The sequence below is a fragment of the Drosophila ananassae genome, chromosome 3L (genome assembly GCF_017639315.1).
Source record: "Drosophila ananassae strain 14024-0371.13 chromosome 3L, ASM1763931v2, whole genome shotgun sequence".
NCBI classification, from domain to species: Eukaryota; Metazoa; Arthropoda; class Insecta; order Diptera; family Drosophilidae; genus Drosophila; species Drosophila ananassae.
The window spans coordinates 18,692,741-18,708,694 of record NC_057929.1 but is presented as its reverse complement, the minus strand read 5'-3'; the positions used below and the strand labels follow the sequence as shown (position 1 = coordinate 18,708,694).

Genomic DNA, 15,954 nt, shown 5'->3' with positions numbered 1-15,954 from the left:
TGGCCTGACGGACAGTAGCACACATTTACAAACTATATCACGAGGGTGCCAAGGGCCAAAAAACATTTCCCTTTAGCTTTTTACTCTACGATTATGGGACTCAAGACTAGAAAGTCACGACTTATGGTTCTTGTCGCTGAGCGTTCCAAACTTCAAGGGAAATATTTCACATCCCCTGGAATGGAGTACAAGTTTTAATAGACTTTTAGAGGCAAATTGATTTCAACTTCAACTTCTGCTCCAAAGTAACATTTAATTTTGGTATCATGCATCTGTCTGGCATGTGTGATGTTCATCGCAGGGGAGTACAATTATAGCACAATAAAATGATCTTCCTGAAAGACCCCGATCGGAAGTAATTTTACAATTGTAAGGAATGATGCAGCCACCCATTAAAAGAATTGATTTTGGAAATTAGAAATTACAATTTATTTCATACAATGTCTGTTGTTGATGGTTGTTTACTTGCTTTGATGTTGTTTCGAATACACAGTTACAGTAACTAAAACCTCGCCATCGATTGCGAATATGTATAGGTAGGAGTGCAACTTAAACAAATAACAATAAGAACTCGTGGTACAATCGGAACGCATTACATCTAGCAATTATAAACGGAGTCCACACAAAGGATGCTCAGAACAGTTGGGATGCGAGTTCTTCGAATTGTCAACTGATGGATCGCGCTGCTCCTCCCCTTCCCATTTATCCGCCCCACGCCCCACCCCCAACGCAACGTGGGCGCAGCACTGGCGCCGCATCGTTACGTCGAGGTGGGAGGCAGGAACGGACATCGGATAGGGGTCGAGCGGCAGCGGCACATATTTATATACAAATGCTAATTGTGTAGGTCGTGTACAAGTTGTTGTTGTGATCTTGTCGTGCGTTTAGATGTGTGTGCCTGGTTGTAGGGGCGGGAGGCGGGGATGCGGAACGACCAGGGTCCCGGGGAGTTGACGCCCTCGCACAGGTTGAGCTCCTCCGCAGTCTCAGCATCATGATTGCATCGGGGTCCAACGGGCAGGGGTGGTTGTCCGCTCCTCGGGGCGTTGTCGATCCGCTTGCCTCGCCTCCCTCACCAGTTCCTGTTGTCACTTGTCCAGTCCAGTCCCACTACACAAGTAGGCCTGATGTGGTGTCGGTTGGGTTTCAGTGTTCCTGCTTATAACTTCTAATTTGTTGGGATTTTACAATTTTTTTTGTTGGATTTTGTGGCAGAGCGGTGCTGCTGATTTGTTGGTATGAGTTTGCAACACTCGCCCGCCTTTTTTGGGTTTTGGGTTCTGCTTGCACGACTTTGATGTTGGTATTCTGGTTTGTTTATAATTTTGCTACTACCATTCTTGTTAATATTTTATACATAATATATATTTTATATATAATATTCTTTACTATACAATAACAGCGGAAAAATTGTGTGTGGGGTGTTGGTTGTCTGCAGTATTTTTCAGTTTTCTCGATACTTTTACTTCATTCACTTGATTTGCATTCTCGTACTCGTACGTTTTATAACAACTTTCTCTTGTTAATATGTATAATTGTTTATGATTTCTTGTTTAAATATATATATATTCTGTATATATTATGTATATCAATACCGTAATTGTTGTATTACCATCTTCTTATCACAAAAAATCATAATTATATATATATAATTTATTATTATTAATTTTTAATGTATTATTCTTAGAATTGAACAATAATTAAAAATAAACATAGGACTTAGTTACATTTTGTATGTGTGTGTTGTGTGTGTGTGTGTGTATGTGAATGATTGCATGTAGTTGGTTTTCGCAGTAGACGTTGAAGTATTGCCAAGCCCCGACCCCCGCCTCGCATCGACAGCTTTCCGGCGCCAGCTGTGGTGGGCTTCCACACCGCCCCCGGAGCTCCGGGGGGAGGGTGCGCCCAAACAGCTGGTCGCCAATCGCACGTAGGTGCAATCGGAAAGCCGTCGAGGTGGCTGGGTGCGAGTGGGGGCCGTGATGGTAGGTGGCTTGTTGTTATTCTCATGTTTTGGCCCTTTCGCTAAATTTGTTGATCTCTGGTTGCAACTGCCGCTCAGGCAGACAGACAGGCTCAGGCTCAATACAAATTTACAAAGTTTCTCTGACAATTGTTGTTTGTTGATTTCTTTACAGTTTTCTTTTTGTTTAACGAACTTTACATATACACTAAACATTATTTAATAATAATAATGGAAAAAACAAATAACAAAGAGCACACAAAATTGTGGAGCGCAAAAATAATAAGTAAAAGAGAAGGATTTCTTGATATAGCAAAAATCATAATTATTACAACTTTACGAACTTAACTGCAAAAATTGTTTTCCAAGTTTAAGACTGATTTTGAACGGAAAATAACTAAGCTAAACCTCGCGCCAGCGAGTCTAGGTGACAGTGAGAAGAGCAGCAGGCACAATGGGCCATGGGCCACACTCGCGGATGGGCAGTGCACGGCGGAACTCGAGCAGCCCGGCGGCAGGACGAACAACTTCTTGTTCGCCCCGTGGTTGCCCCTAATGTGGTTGTTGCTGTTGCTATGTACAAACGGCCGCCGCCGCCCGGGCTGCCACCGCACGCGCACTGCTGCAATTGTTGTTTTGGTTTTGTGTGGCTGTTGGTTGGTTGGTTGTACTCATTGTTACCTGCTCCTACGCCGGATGGGGCTGCTGGTGTTGTGGCTTCTGCTGCTGTTGACTGCTGGGCGCTGTTTGTCTATTTTTTGTTGTGTTTTTGCATTGATTGATTTATTTCGTGTACAGGTAAATGGCCACAATCAAACCGTAGAGACCCAACACTTCGGCGAAAATGAGAATCAGGATCATTCCGACGAACAGTCTGGGCTGCTGTGCTGTGCCGCGGACACCAGCGTCTCCCACGATGCCGATCGCAAAACCAGCTGCCAGGCCGGAGAAGCCCACCGCCAGACCGGCTCCCAAGTGTATGAAGCCCCTGGATAGACGAGAGAGAGAGAGCGCAACGGTTAGAAACTGGAAAAACACTCGAGTGTCTAGATATTTACCTGAACAGGGTGTACTTTGAGGGCTCTTCTAGCGCGCCGGCAATCAGCACAGCCACGACCAGGCCGTAGATGGCAATGATACCCGCCATGACCACAGGAATGATGGATTTCATGATCAGTTCGGGACGCATCACTGACATGGCAGCAATACCGGTACCAGACTTAGCAGTGCCATAGGCAGCGCCCAGAGCTGTTGGGAGAGAAAGTGGAGAGTTTATTAGTTTCAGTTCCAGGTGGATTGCTATTTTCCTTTACAACTAAGCTCTGCAGCTGCAACTTCTACTCAAAAGTATTTAATTACAGGTAGCATTACGCAACTTACATTTTTGCCACCCATTCTGCTACTGCCACTGGCAGCAAAACTGCAATGCAATGAGTTGGGCCAGCAGTAAGCAGTCACATGATCGTCTATAACTGATGTGTTCGATGAAAAAAAACCCCCATTCTTCCTTCCCGTCCGCCCTCCACTCCACTTGGGCAGCCCCAAAAGTGGCGAGCAATCCGAGCAACAATGCTGCTCCTCTCGAATTCCACTGCTGGTCGAATCAGCAGTTTGCTTGCTCTCTCCGGCTCTAGGAGTCATAGTCGAAACCCGCAGTTGAAATTCTGATAAGGCCCATCCCAGGCAAGGCCCAACTGGCCAAGGAAGGGAGCTAAGAAACAGATCAGTGTCAATGGAACAGGTAGGCACAAGCCCCAAGGGGAGCTGCTCCATGGCCTATGGCCAGCCTGGTAGAGCGCGAAACCTGTTTTGAATGACGGTCAGCAGTTCGTTCGCATGTCTCCGTGCGAGTGTGTTTGTGGGAGAGGCAACTGATAAATCGAATTAAATATCACTCACACACCGAACGGAAATTCGTACTCGAATATATGGGTGTATTCGAGAAGAGCGACAGAGTTAACGGAGCGGGAGAAGCGCCCATTCAGTCATGTGACTTGGCGATAATATTTTTCAAAGCCCAAACCGTTTTAATTACAGCCATTAAATTAGAATCGAAAGATAGGGCTTACAGGGGATAGAAAAGGCTCCGGGAAGTCTATTGAAAGACAATCTTTGATTCATAGATGTATAAGTGGTATGCGTGTGGCCCCGCATTGCTTTCAATTGCGATTAATTAGTAAGGGTCATGCGTATGAAGAAGCAATTCAGGCTATAGAATTTGAAGACTTATGCCCTGCCCTGTTGCCTTAGATCCCCTATATTCGAATTCGAATTCCGACTAATTCAAGCTACTTAGCAGTCATAACAAGAGGCTGAAGTGGCATTGATATGTTTTTAACCGCAACTGTTGTGAATTCCAAACACATACATGGTTTCTGTGGGTGTATTGCTTCTATCAAGCGACAGACGGCATCGCAGACGAGTGAGTGGGCGTCGAAAACAAAGAATCGGGAGGGAATAAGCGGAGAATCCCCAGCCGATGGGGAACTAAGAGCAGCAAGTGCCAGCGCATTCAGAAGTGATTATAATTAAAATTAGGAGACGGCAAGAGCTGAGAGAGCCCCGCCAACTGAAAAGGTATAAGCGTCACAGCTGAACGAGCACGATCTCGGCGAATAAGAGAAGCCCCAGTGGCCATATCCGAGAGATTCGAGGAAAATGCTTAGATGCAGCCGAGGAAAAGCGCGCGGCAACACAACCACTGCTTCATCTGCAGGTGTGACTGAGTTTGTTCCGCCTTGCAAGAGGGGCAAAGGCGCCAGATAAGATGAATCCCCTTTGCTGGTTATCCGGCGAGGTGCCCGGTACGAGGTGGCCACCGCGTTCATTGATTAAAGTGCAATCTAGGCCGACGGTGAGACGGACATGCGCCTACTCGCACAGCACATGGTGAATGGACTCCCGCCCACCTACACCCGGGGAGCAGTCGACTCAAGCAGAACATTTTAGAAGCGGAGCCTGAGGAAACTCGGCCGATGTGGCAGAATCACGTGAAATCCTTCAATTAAATGTCAGCCCGTGCTTTACATAATTTACTAGCCAGCGACTACGCTACCATTCTCTGTATATCTACTAATATTCCGACAGTGCGGTTGCGCAGGCAATCGTGGGAGGGAGGGTACGTGCGAGTGGCTGGATGTCATTGTGTGAAGGATTTCCAAGTCACTTCGGGTATTTTTAGCCCTGAAGAAGGCGGATGCTGGACTACAGTCGCACCCAGTGCCACGGACCCAGGGCCAGGACTGATAAGCGTTGCAGCAACGCCCATTGTTGGCTGGGCCAGTGAGTCAGTGCGTCCGGCAGCGGAAAAGTCTACTGCTTTGGAGAGAGTGGAGATCACTCATGTGATCGTGCGGAGCGGCGTTGCCAGATCCGCCGGATCACGTACTATTATCAAAAACCTTAAATTGATTTATGCTGTTGACTTTAATTGCATAAGCAGTTGACTGGCTTTGTGGTCGTCGAGCAACGATAATGGGCCAGGTAAACACATGAGGAGCCGCCGTATCATCAGAACGGGGGGCGAGGGGCTAGGTGCAAATCACAAGACGGGTTCCAGAGCGTGATATAAGGATTGCGTCACAAGCGAGCTGGCTTTGTGGAAAGCGCTAGCAAGGAGAATAGGAGCAACCTGCTTCCCTCGAAGGCAGCGCGTGGTAGCCCCCACCGTTTATTTTTTGATACCCTATTGCGACAGCTAGTGGAGCTTTCCTATCTTATCACGGCCGAGTCAATTGGTAAATAAGCTACTTATCAAGCAGGTTAAATACAGAGTGAGTGGGCATGATAATATGTGAAAAAAAAAAAAAAAAACGATCGTTCTCTGGCCATGTGACGCGGGCTAGCTACCAATTGATCATGAAGAAAACGGTTTTGGCATGTGATTAGGGGGCTAAGAAAAATGGGAAAAATTTCCCATTACTGGAAAGTCATGCCAAACAATTATCAGCTGATTGGCGGGGAAATGCGATCAGGGCACGCGCCAGGGGAAAAAATAAACTTTCTGCGCTTCCAGGGATTTTTTCCCGTTTATTTTTCTAAATTACATTTTAATCGAGAAACAAAAAGAAAAACTTTAATATGGCAACACTGCCAGCTGGTCTTGTGACTGTTGTGGGAAAGGGAAAGCGAGTTTCATAAACTTCACCAAAAACAGTAACTCTCTCATTCTCACTCACACTCGCACAGCGAACTCAATGCCACCGAGGGCGAGAGAGACGCACTGCCAAGAGAGATAAAAAGAGAACTGAAGTCGTTAGTGTGAGTGTATGAGTAATGCTGTATTTAGCAAAAGGCGAATTTTATTTTATAATGCGGACGCAGCGGAATAACCTTTGAAAATTTTTAAAACTTCTACAGGTGGGAATGGGCTGGCACTATTTTGCTCCAAAGGGCAGTCCTCTAATCGGGAATATATCAAATTTATTGCTAGTCACGCGCACATACGCGCGGGAGGTGTGGAGAGAGGAGCTCCATTGTGTGCGTGAATTTTTCTACACTTGCCGCTATTTGGCATTACTACCACCTACGAAGGCGCTCACCTACACAGCCACTACTGGCTTCTGTAATCTTCCTCTTCCACCCTTTACGCCACACAATGTTCGATTTTTCACAGCATGGCTGCATGGCTGGCATCTGAATCTAATTCTAGCTCACGATTCTGTGGTTCCAACTTACCCGAGAAGATGATGGCGGAGGCGGCGCCCATAACACCGAAGAAGGGGCCATAGATGGGGTTGTCGCTGCTCACTTCAGAAGACATTTTGCTTTGTTTGTTGTGTTTGTTTTAGGCTGCAAGAGAAAAGAAGAAAAGGTTCGGAATTGTAGTACGCTTCAACTGGCAACAACTGGTTAGACTTCAGCGAAAGTTCATGTGTGTGCGTTTCCCCGAGTCGAAACAAAGTATTTTTATTATATGTACAATATATGTGGATATATGTAAAATTATTTACGCTGCTCTGCGAACACACTGCTGCTGCGTCGACGAATTTTTTGCGAATGAGCGAGTGAGCGCGCAAAATGAAACGAGACTGAAACTGGACGAGTGTCCGAGTGTCGGTGAGAGATTATTGGATTTTGTCATGTGTATGTGCCATCATGTGCCTGTGTGCGTTTGAGAGCGAGCGCATGACAGAACGGCAATCAGCAATTGGCAATGACAACGGCAACGGCAACGGCCTGGAAAAAATCACACCCACATTGTCACATGCGAGCTGTTTTTAAACTTCACTTCAATTGCCGATTAAAACTTGTAGTTTCCCGACATTTTTCACATATTTCAACTTGGTTTTCCATTCTTTTCACTGTCTCTCCGCTCTCTGCGCAGGCGCTCTCTTTTTGGGAGATGGTTTTTTTTGTATGTGTACGTGCGTACATGTGTCGTGGCAGAAAAATTGGTAAAAATTTTCTTTCTCGTTCAATTTGACTCGATTTCGAGTGGTTGCAGCAGGAGTGTGTTATCAGCATTTCAGATTAGGACTTTTCGAGGAACTTTTTCTCACATGACCACTTATTTACTTTGTTTTTTCCACTCACGTGATTAGAAATCTAATTAAAGCAATTGCTGCTCTGTGGCTGGCTTCTTCGGGTTGCTGCTGGCTGCTGCTGCTCGGAGCTTGAAGCTTTGCTTGGCTTTTATAAACTTTAGTCACGGGGCTGACGTCTAGTGGTGATATTAGAGGTTTAAAGATACATCGATGTTTCACCGATGTATCGATTTTTAGAAAATAATACCCAACATCGATACAGAATTTCTGGTATCGATATTAACATTAATTTTTTGCCAAAATCGATAGTTCTTATAATAGTTCTAAGAAAGAGCGGGAACCGGGTAAGGTACCATATTGGTTGTACCATAAAATATACCAAAATATATCATAATTATTTGGGAATAGTGTTTTTTTTATCGGATAACATGATTTGAGGTGAAATTGAAAATGAACCTTTTTTCATCGCATTCGACGAATTCCATTTTAAATATATTAAAATAAGCACGATAAGGGACTATATAATTATAATATAATAAATAATACAATTTTTCTTTCGTTAGAACTTTTCGTTAGAAAATTTTTGCCATTGCGGCATTCAATTTTAATGGACATTTGCAAATATTTCATTTAAGAGCTGTAAGTGTAATATGTACATAGATGATTTAAGATGTCGAGTGGGATAAGAAAATTAGAATTCGTCGCCATTAAGGAGAGCATTGAAGCAGTCTTGAAGCATTTTACTCGGTTAAAAAACAAATTGGCCGGCGCAATAGCATTTTTGCAAAAAAAATTAAATACCAGTTCTTTATGACCTAAACCATTTTTGTGCAACAATGCTCCGTTTTGGTCATATTGACGAAATTAATACACACATTTATCTCGATGTATTATTTTCAAAAAACAATTTTGTTACAAATTTAACAAAATAAAAAAAAAGTAGTCGGTGACACCGTCCCAGTGGAACTGAGGGATCGCTACACAGACGAGGCAAGTTTTCATTTAAAAAAAAATGTTCCGAAAAAAAATTTAATAATAATTTTAACATTTCAGTTGCTCAGCTTGGAATGCTTTATTAAGAAGTGCTCCGGGTATATCCTGACAGGAGTATAAATTTAAAATGGTTAAATTCTAACCATTTTGAAAGAGTGGGCGCCTTGCTGGTCAGAAAAGCCTATCTCGGCATGGAAGAAGGATTCCAGAAGTGTAAACCCTTGCTGAAGCGCAAACTTTTTTCAAAGTCAGTTGACAAGATTTCTCGCAAACTACTCAACCTGTCTTAATAAAATTTTCCCAAGGTCTTCGAGACAAGGAATTACAAGGTATAACTGGGTAGTATGTAATTTTATGATGTAAATCAGTTTTATGTATGTAAAATGCACATCAAAGCAGCTTGGTGCTTCGTAAATATATTTTTCATAAATGAGTGGAAGGATTTCCTCATCCGATGAAAAGTTCCAATTGGTTAAAACAATAAAAAAACCGAATTTTTGTCGAAAATCGATTTTTCAACTAACGTAATCAATAATTTTAAACATAAAAAAAATATTTTATTTTCTAAGGGAAAAAATAAAAGTAAAAAATAATCTTTATTTGTGATTTTTTTCGCTCAATAATATTGCGATATAGGTCCAAATTAACAAATGCTTTTTCGGCGATCACTAAATAACAAGAAAAGAAAGCTAACTTCGGGCGGAGCCGAAGTTGATATACCCTTGCACTTAGGTAGCAGATTATATTATTATATATATATCGGATCATATATAGTTGCCCGATCCCTATGAGAATTTTTCCATCAAATGAATTTTCCTATATTTCCTATTTTCCTTTAAAAATATCAATTCACGTTTTGCCTTTTTTGATGGTGGCTTACCTTCTGCTGCCACCTCCTCCTGTGCTGACACCACCGACTTCTCCAGAACCGCTCCCACCGGCCTACCGTTTTTAGTACGATTTTAAATGGAAGAAGGTGGCCCACATTGATGCTAATGGAAAGAAGTGGGTAAACCATAAATTGCAGTGCCCTCTATGCTACTTCTCTCTGAAAAATGTTAAAGTGAGCACGATAAGGGACTATATAATAATAATATAATAAATAATAAAATGTTTGTTTTAAAGAATGCTCCTGAAAGTTTCCATGGTTGAAAAATTTTTGCCATTGCGGCATCCAATTTTAATGGAAATTTTCAAATATTGCATTTAAGAGCTGTAAGTGTAATATATACATATTTATAATTAGATGGTCTATAATAAAATAACAAAGTTAACCGCCCTCAAGAGTATGGAATTCTCTGCAGAATTCATAGAGTGGGTGGAGAGAAGGAGCTTCACGTTGGGGGATGGGGAGCAATCTGAAGTATTTCCATACTACAAATGATCCTTTTTTTTAATTTTTGACGAGTTCCATTTAAAGGACCTCAACGTAAGATATACATATTATAGCATATAATGCACCCTCCCACTATTCAAAGTGGAAGGTGTTTTGTGTGGGGGCGTCGAACTTCAGAGGACACTTGCAGATTTTATCTGAAAACAGTGAGTACATTTGGTAAAGTAGATGCATGTATAATTTTTAATTATATATTTTATTATTTTAAGATGACTTCGGGCCATGAAAGAATAGGATGGGCAGAAATTAAAAATGGCATAAAACATGCAATTGACCTCATCAAAGCTGACGGCGTTCTATATAGCCGATTAGCAGGGGCAGTTGCAGACAAATGTGCATCTAATTATGATGCAATTGATTTTCTGAAAAGCCATGGTCTGCCGGTCCTATACGATCACAGTCACCTGGTCGACAAATTAGTCAAAAAAGGACATGTTGAAATTATATTGAGGCGGCTTCAAAAGCGACCTTTAACCAAATCAACATATGTCAATGAAATTAATTCTTTTAAAAGTATTGTGGAAAGAGGTGTGCCTGATTTATTGAAACCCCGATATGTCGCCGAGGTAAGCATTTTTTTAATAATATATAAATTGAAATAATGTGTTGAATTTTTCATTTCAGTTGGCAAGTATTGAACATTTCTTAAAAAATACTTTTGATACGTTTCCGGAGCGGACGGTGACCCTCCAATGGGTGAACTCTGATGTATTTGAAAGCATTGGGTCTTGCAGTATTGGAGGAATACTGCAAGAGGCTGCTAATGAAGGTTTTGAGAAATTAAATGACAAGATATGACTTATTGACGGATCACAAACCTTACGATCGAGGAGAGAAGAGGTATGGTTTACTTTAATAAAAATATGTGGAATTTATTTAATTTTGCATTTTATATTAGGCAACAACCTACTCAGCGACTGGCAAAAGAGATGGAATATTGAAGTTAATAATGAGAAGTCCACCGCCACCACATTTTCTCTCTGCCAAGGCAACTGTCCTTCAGTGTACCTCAACGGCTCCCCAATCCCGCAGGAAGATAATCCCAAGTACCTGGGGTTCACCCTTGACAGGAGGCTCACGTGGAGGCCCCATATTATAAAGAAAAGAAAACAGGCAGAAGAGAGACTTCGATCCTTCCTCTGGCTTCTGGGTAGAAGATCTAAGCTGCGAACCTCCTCGAAACTCCTCATATATAAGGCCGTAATACGCCCAATCTGGACGTACGGAATACAGCTCTGGGGCACCGCAAGCAAGACGAATGTCCGAAGAATTCAAACATTTGAAAATAGAGCCATTCGAATCGCCACTGGGGCCCATGTCTATCATGACAACCGCACCATCCATGAGGTTCTCAATTTTCCTTGGGTCAAGGACGAGATCCAGAGAAGCAGCGCACGATACACGCAGAAGCTACATGACCACCCGAACCTGTTGGCCAACTCCCTGCTGGACAACAGCGACCGGCCCAGAAGACTGAAAAGGACGCACCCGCTGGACCTCCCCAGGATATCATAACAATAATCAACCACCATAAATTAAGCTAAATTTCTGCCCTAATTAAACTCTAATCTAGTTCTCCAATTAATATGTAAATTATCAATAAGTGAAGTTAATGTCATAACATTTAATGGTTGTCCCTAAGGACAGTTTTAAATAAACGTTACCCTGCTACCAAAAAAAAAAAAAAATATTAGGCAACAGGCAGGCCTCTAAGTCGAAGAGGGCCAAATGAATGAAAGAATATTTATTATATATATTTATTACATAAAAAGTAAAAATTACAATTAAAAAAAAAAAATTTTCCATTGAAGGTTTAACGCTACCTAATTTTGTTCTAACGGAAGGCTAAGGCAGCTCTGTGGCTACTTAATGTTTTTGGTCAGCTTATATAGCCCCGTTAGATTCGATAGGTTTTCAATCGGAAGATTCCCTGCGCTAGTTTGTCTTTCAGCCAGTGTTAGTGACTTTTTTATTTGGACTGTGATAGGAAAAAATAACATATTTTAAAGCATTTATTTGTTTGTTTTAACAATTCAATGTTGGCTGCCTAGTCCTGTTTTTAATAAGATAATAATCAATCCTTACCATTTTTAGGGAACTTCATAGAGTGGAAAAAAATGATAACGTTTATGGTTATTTGTTATTTGAGTCGATCTATGAGTAAGAAACTACAAATTAGGTATGATCGGTCAAAGTATTTTGGGCAAAATCCAATTTATGACAAAGAATTTTCTCTAATCGTTTTAATCCGTTTCATTAAGATGATTAACATACTGCAGAAACTGTAAGTATGTTCTGAAAAAATTTCATATTTTACCAGTGCTAGTTCGGATTCTTCGGATTCTGATCCCAAATGAATTTTTATCTTCAAATAAAATAAAGCCAATTCGGACCATTTATAGTTATCAATTATTTATTCTTCCCTACTGAATTGTTTAATTTGTTTATTCCAAAACATACAAAAGTATGCAATAACATTTTATTTACTATAAGTAGATTTTCTTTTTATACCCTTGCAAAGGGTATTATAATTTTGGTCAAAAGTGTGCAACGCAGTGAAGGAGACATCTCCGACCCTATAAAGTATATATATTCTTGATCAGGATCATAACTTGTTTTTTAAGTTGAGTTAAGTTTAAGTTGGTTGGGACTTTTCACACATGTTATATTTGACCAAAATATCTTATGTACAAAATTTCATAAGGATCGGCCGACTATATCCTATAGCTGTCATAGAACGATCGGAATTGGCATAACTTTGGTGTTTTTTAAGTTAGAAAGATGGGACTTGGTACAGATTACTCTTTGGGCAAAATAATTCAATATGCCAAGTTTTATAAGGATCGGCCGACTATATACGATCCGATATATATCTAATAATATAAGATGCGTGGCGCCACCTAGCGGACTGCGACTCAACTGCAAGGGTATATCAACTTCGGCTCCGCCCGAAGTTAGCTTTCCTTTCTTGTTTTTGTATACCCTTGCAGGATCACCTCCTGAGTCGATATGAGCATGTCCGTCTGTCCGTCTGTCTGTCGGTTTCTAAGCAAACTAGTCTCTCGTTTTTAAAGGTATCGAGCAGGTAGAATATAAGTCGGAACGGCCTGGATCGGTCGACTATATTCTATATCCATATATCTGAACGATCGGAAATGAAACAATATTAACTGCAAGGGTATATCAACTTCGGCTCCGCCCGAAGTTAGCTTTCCTTTCATGTTTTTCTTTTAAACCCATTATAAATGAAAAGCGCTTATTAATTTTATACCTATTTTAACATTTATTATTAACTAATTACACGAATTAACGGTAAATTTTAACAAAAGAGCCGTATTTTAGTACTTTTCTAATGCCCGTGCCAGCAGGGTGTTCATATTGGTTAAGAGCATGCGAGGATCCTCCGCCAACCCGGCACCCACCATTGCATTTGCAAACAGCTGCTTAGCTATTAACTGGGCCAGCTCCTGGTCGCTCTCGCGAAGCTTATTGAGCTTTTTGATGATAGGGTGCCTGCAAGACATGTTTGTAAAAAAAATTATTTTAAAAAATATTTCAAATAAACTCACTTTGGGTTGATTTCTAACTCGGGCTGCAGAAGTGCAAATCGATTCTGCTCGGGAACCTGATGGCTTTGGGTGCGAATAAAGTGACGTGCCGCTGCCATTTCCTCAACGGTGATTACACACGGGTGTGTGTCCAAGCGAGAGGTGGCCTTTACCTTCACGACATGGCCCTTTAGTTCTCCTTCCAGCCAGGGTATTAGAGAGTCCAGTTCAGAGCGCAGAAGGCTGCCTTCGCCAAAATCGGTGGCAGCATTGACATCTTTGGATTCCTCTCGCATCTCTTTCTCTACAGATACCAGATTTTTGCTCTTGAACTTGCCCAGCTGCATGAGAACCAGCTCGTCATAGGGCTCATAACAGAATATAACTAGTTCGTTACGCTTCTTTAGACTCTCGTAGTAAGGCGACGACTCAGCCAGGACTCGGTTGGGGGCTGCCAGGTAGTAAATATTCTGCTGATCAGCTGGAACTGTCTTGTAGTATTCCTCCAGAGACATACGACCACTTTGAGTCTCTGACTTGGAAGAATCAAAGCGCAGAAGCTTGGCGATCTCCTCCTTCTCGGCAGGATCGTTGGAAGTAACGATTCCCTCCTTCAAGAAGAGTCCGTAGTCCCGATAGAAGGCCTCATACTCTTCTGGTTGCTTCTTGGCGCGTTCCTGCAGGAAGCGAATCACTCGGGTTGATATCACACTGGAGAGCTTGCGGATAAGGCTACTGTTCTGCAGCAGTTCGCGGCTGAGATTCAGTGGAATGTCTTCTGAGTCGACTACGCCTTTCACGAAGCGCAGCCACTTGGGCAATAAGTGCTCGGTTTTAGATTGGATGAGCACTTTGCGAGTATATAGGGCCACGCCAGTGTTTCCGTCGCGAGACATCTCGAACAGACCAGGTTTGCCCTCCGGGAAGTAGAGAAGCGCATGAATGCTTAGCGGCACATCGGCATTGTAATGGAGTGTGAAGCGAGGGATATCAAAGCTGTTGCTAATGAAGCGATAAAAGTCGTGGTGCTGTTCCTTGCTGATACTTTGAGGATCTAATAGCCACAATGGTTTGATCTCGTTAGCCTGTTTACCGTTCAGAAGGATCGGTGAGCCCACGAAGTTGCTGTACTTCTTTATTACTGCCTTGATGCGCTCCTCGTCAGCGTACTCTCGGCAATCAGTTTTCAGGTGCAACACGATTTTCGTTCCCAGCTCGGCGTCCGATGTCTCCTCGATCTCATACGACCCGCTTCCATCTGTAGACCATCGCAATCCAGGTGCATTTGACACGGCCGCCCGAGTATAGACCTCCACCTTGTTGGCTACAATGAAAGCCGAGTAGAAGCCCACGCCGAACTGTCCGATAATGTTGGATGAAGCCTCTGACGAAGCGCCTTTTTGGCTGTCCTTCATTTGCTCCAGAAACTGCTTGGAGCCGCTGCGAGCAATTGTACCAAGGTTGCTTATCAACTCCTCCTTTGTCATTCCAATTCCCGTATCTTGGATAATCAGCTGCATTTGTGGCTTGTCCGTGGTGATGCGGATCTCTAGGGGCCGATCCATGCCCGCCAGCTCCGCTTCCCCGCTGCTAAGAAGTGTATAACGGAATTTTTCTAGAGCATCGCTGGCATTAGAAATAAGCTCTCGGACGAAAACCTCATGGTCAGAGTACAGCGAGCGGGCCACAATGTCTAGTAGCTGACGCGTTTCCGCCTGAAACTCGTGCTTGTCTACAACAGACCCAGTCTTGGCCTCTGTTTCGGTGGCAAAGCCCCGCATCTGAAAGCCTGGAAAGAAGTTTGTTGCTGTTACGTAAAGATTTTGATTCGCCTGGATATCGGGAGATGGACCTACCGGCCGGTGACCGCTTCGAATCCACCGCGCGATGGAGGGCACCCCAAGCGGGGCGAAGGCATTGACGCATCGTCCCCGCAAGGCGGCCCAGGTGTCGCGCCTGGCCCAGCACTCCAATGGCTCGGACTGACATTTTGTGTAACTGCCGGGAACTTCTCTTCTTTAAAAAAATATGTTACTCAATTGAGTTTTGTCTCAGCGCACATGTGTAGTGTGACAGTGGTCCACAAAGCAACAAAAATGAAACTATTTACGATAGTATCGTCTGCTTTTCTTTACAAGGTGGGAGTAATATTTAATATTGATTGAATTATAAATTAAAAATAAAATAAATTACATTTTTTTTCAATTCATTGATCCAGCATCGAAATTATTTTTTTAATTATTTTTTCTTTATATTATTGATTTATGTAATTTTCATATTTATATTTTTTCCATTATGTTTTGAATATAAATATGAAGGTATATGAGAAATTTTATTTTTTGAGAAAAGTTGTTTCTATTTAATTGTAATTAAATATTCAATAACAAAAATACAACAGATTAATCTTTAAAGAATAAAGAAGTTCATTTGTTAGTTTTCTGTTGATTTCAAAATCGATATCGATATGTTAAAAATATATCTATGTATATCGATAATCGAAATATACTAGATGTGCAACCTACCATATTATTAATATATAAACTAAAAAAAAATGGAGGTACAAAATAA

The 15,954-nt window shown here is 42.1% G+C and overlaps 2 protein-coding genes and 1 long non-coding RNA gene across 7 annotated transcripts; 1 reads left to right on the top strand and 2 right to left on the bottom strand.

The window, feature by feature from the left end:
* Positions 1–405: 405 nt before the first annotated feature.
* On the bottom strand, positions 406–7,649 carry LOC6496644 (V-type proton ATPase 16 kDa proteolipid subunit). Of its 4 annotated transcripts, none has more exons than XM_014908414.3 (4): positions 7,499–7,649; positions 6,641–6,754; positions 3,022–3,211; positions 406–2,951 (listed from the first exon to the last, which is right to left on the bottom strand). In XM_014908414.3, the coding sequence occupies exons 2-4, from the start codon at positions 6,723–6,725 to the stop codon at positions 2,747–2,749; spliced, it is 480 nt and encodes a 159-aa protein (XP_014763900.1). In that variant the 5' UTR covers positions 6,726–6,754; positions 7,499–7,649; the 3' UTR covers positions 406–2,746. The 4 variants fall into 4 exon arrangements, with proteins under 4 accessions (XP_014763900.1, XP_044571551.1, XP_001961321.1 ...); XM_044715616.1 differs by having other exon boundaries at positions 7,481–7,615; XM_001961285.4 differs by lacking the exon at positions 7,499–7,649 and adding an exon at positions 6,916–7,342.
* Positions 7,650–8,506: 857 nt separating this feature from the next.
* LOC26514284 lies at positions 8,507–11,509 on the top strand. 2 transcript variants are annotated; one of them, XR_006507263.1, is made up of 5 exons: positions 8,507–8,771; positions 9,369–9,984; positions 10,048–10,404; positions 10,463–10,678; positions 10,737–11,509. It is a non-coding gene; the product is annotated as an uncharacterized LOC26514284 (long non-coding RNA). The 2 variants fall into 2 exon arrangements; XR_001408795.3 differs by having other exon boundaries at positions 8,507–9,984.
* A 1,588-nt stretch (positions 11,510–13,097) lies between these two features.
* On the bottom strand, positions 13,098–15,488 carry LOC6496643 (heat shock protein 75 kDa, mitochondrial). Its single transcript, XM_001961284.3, has 3 exons — positions 15,243–15,488; positions 13,408–15,175; positions 13,098–13,351 (listed from the first exon to the last, which is right to left on the bottom strand). The coding sequence occupies exons 1-3, from the start codon at positions 15,373–15,375 to the stop codon at positions 13,177–13,179; spliced, it is 2,076 nt and encodes a 691-aa protein (XP_001961320.1). The 5' UTR covers positions 15,376–15,488; the 3' UTR covers positions 13,098–13,176.
* Positions 15,489–15,954: the final 466 nt, after the last annotated feature.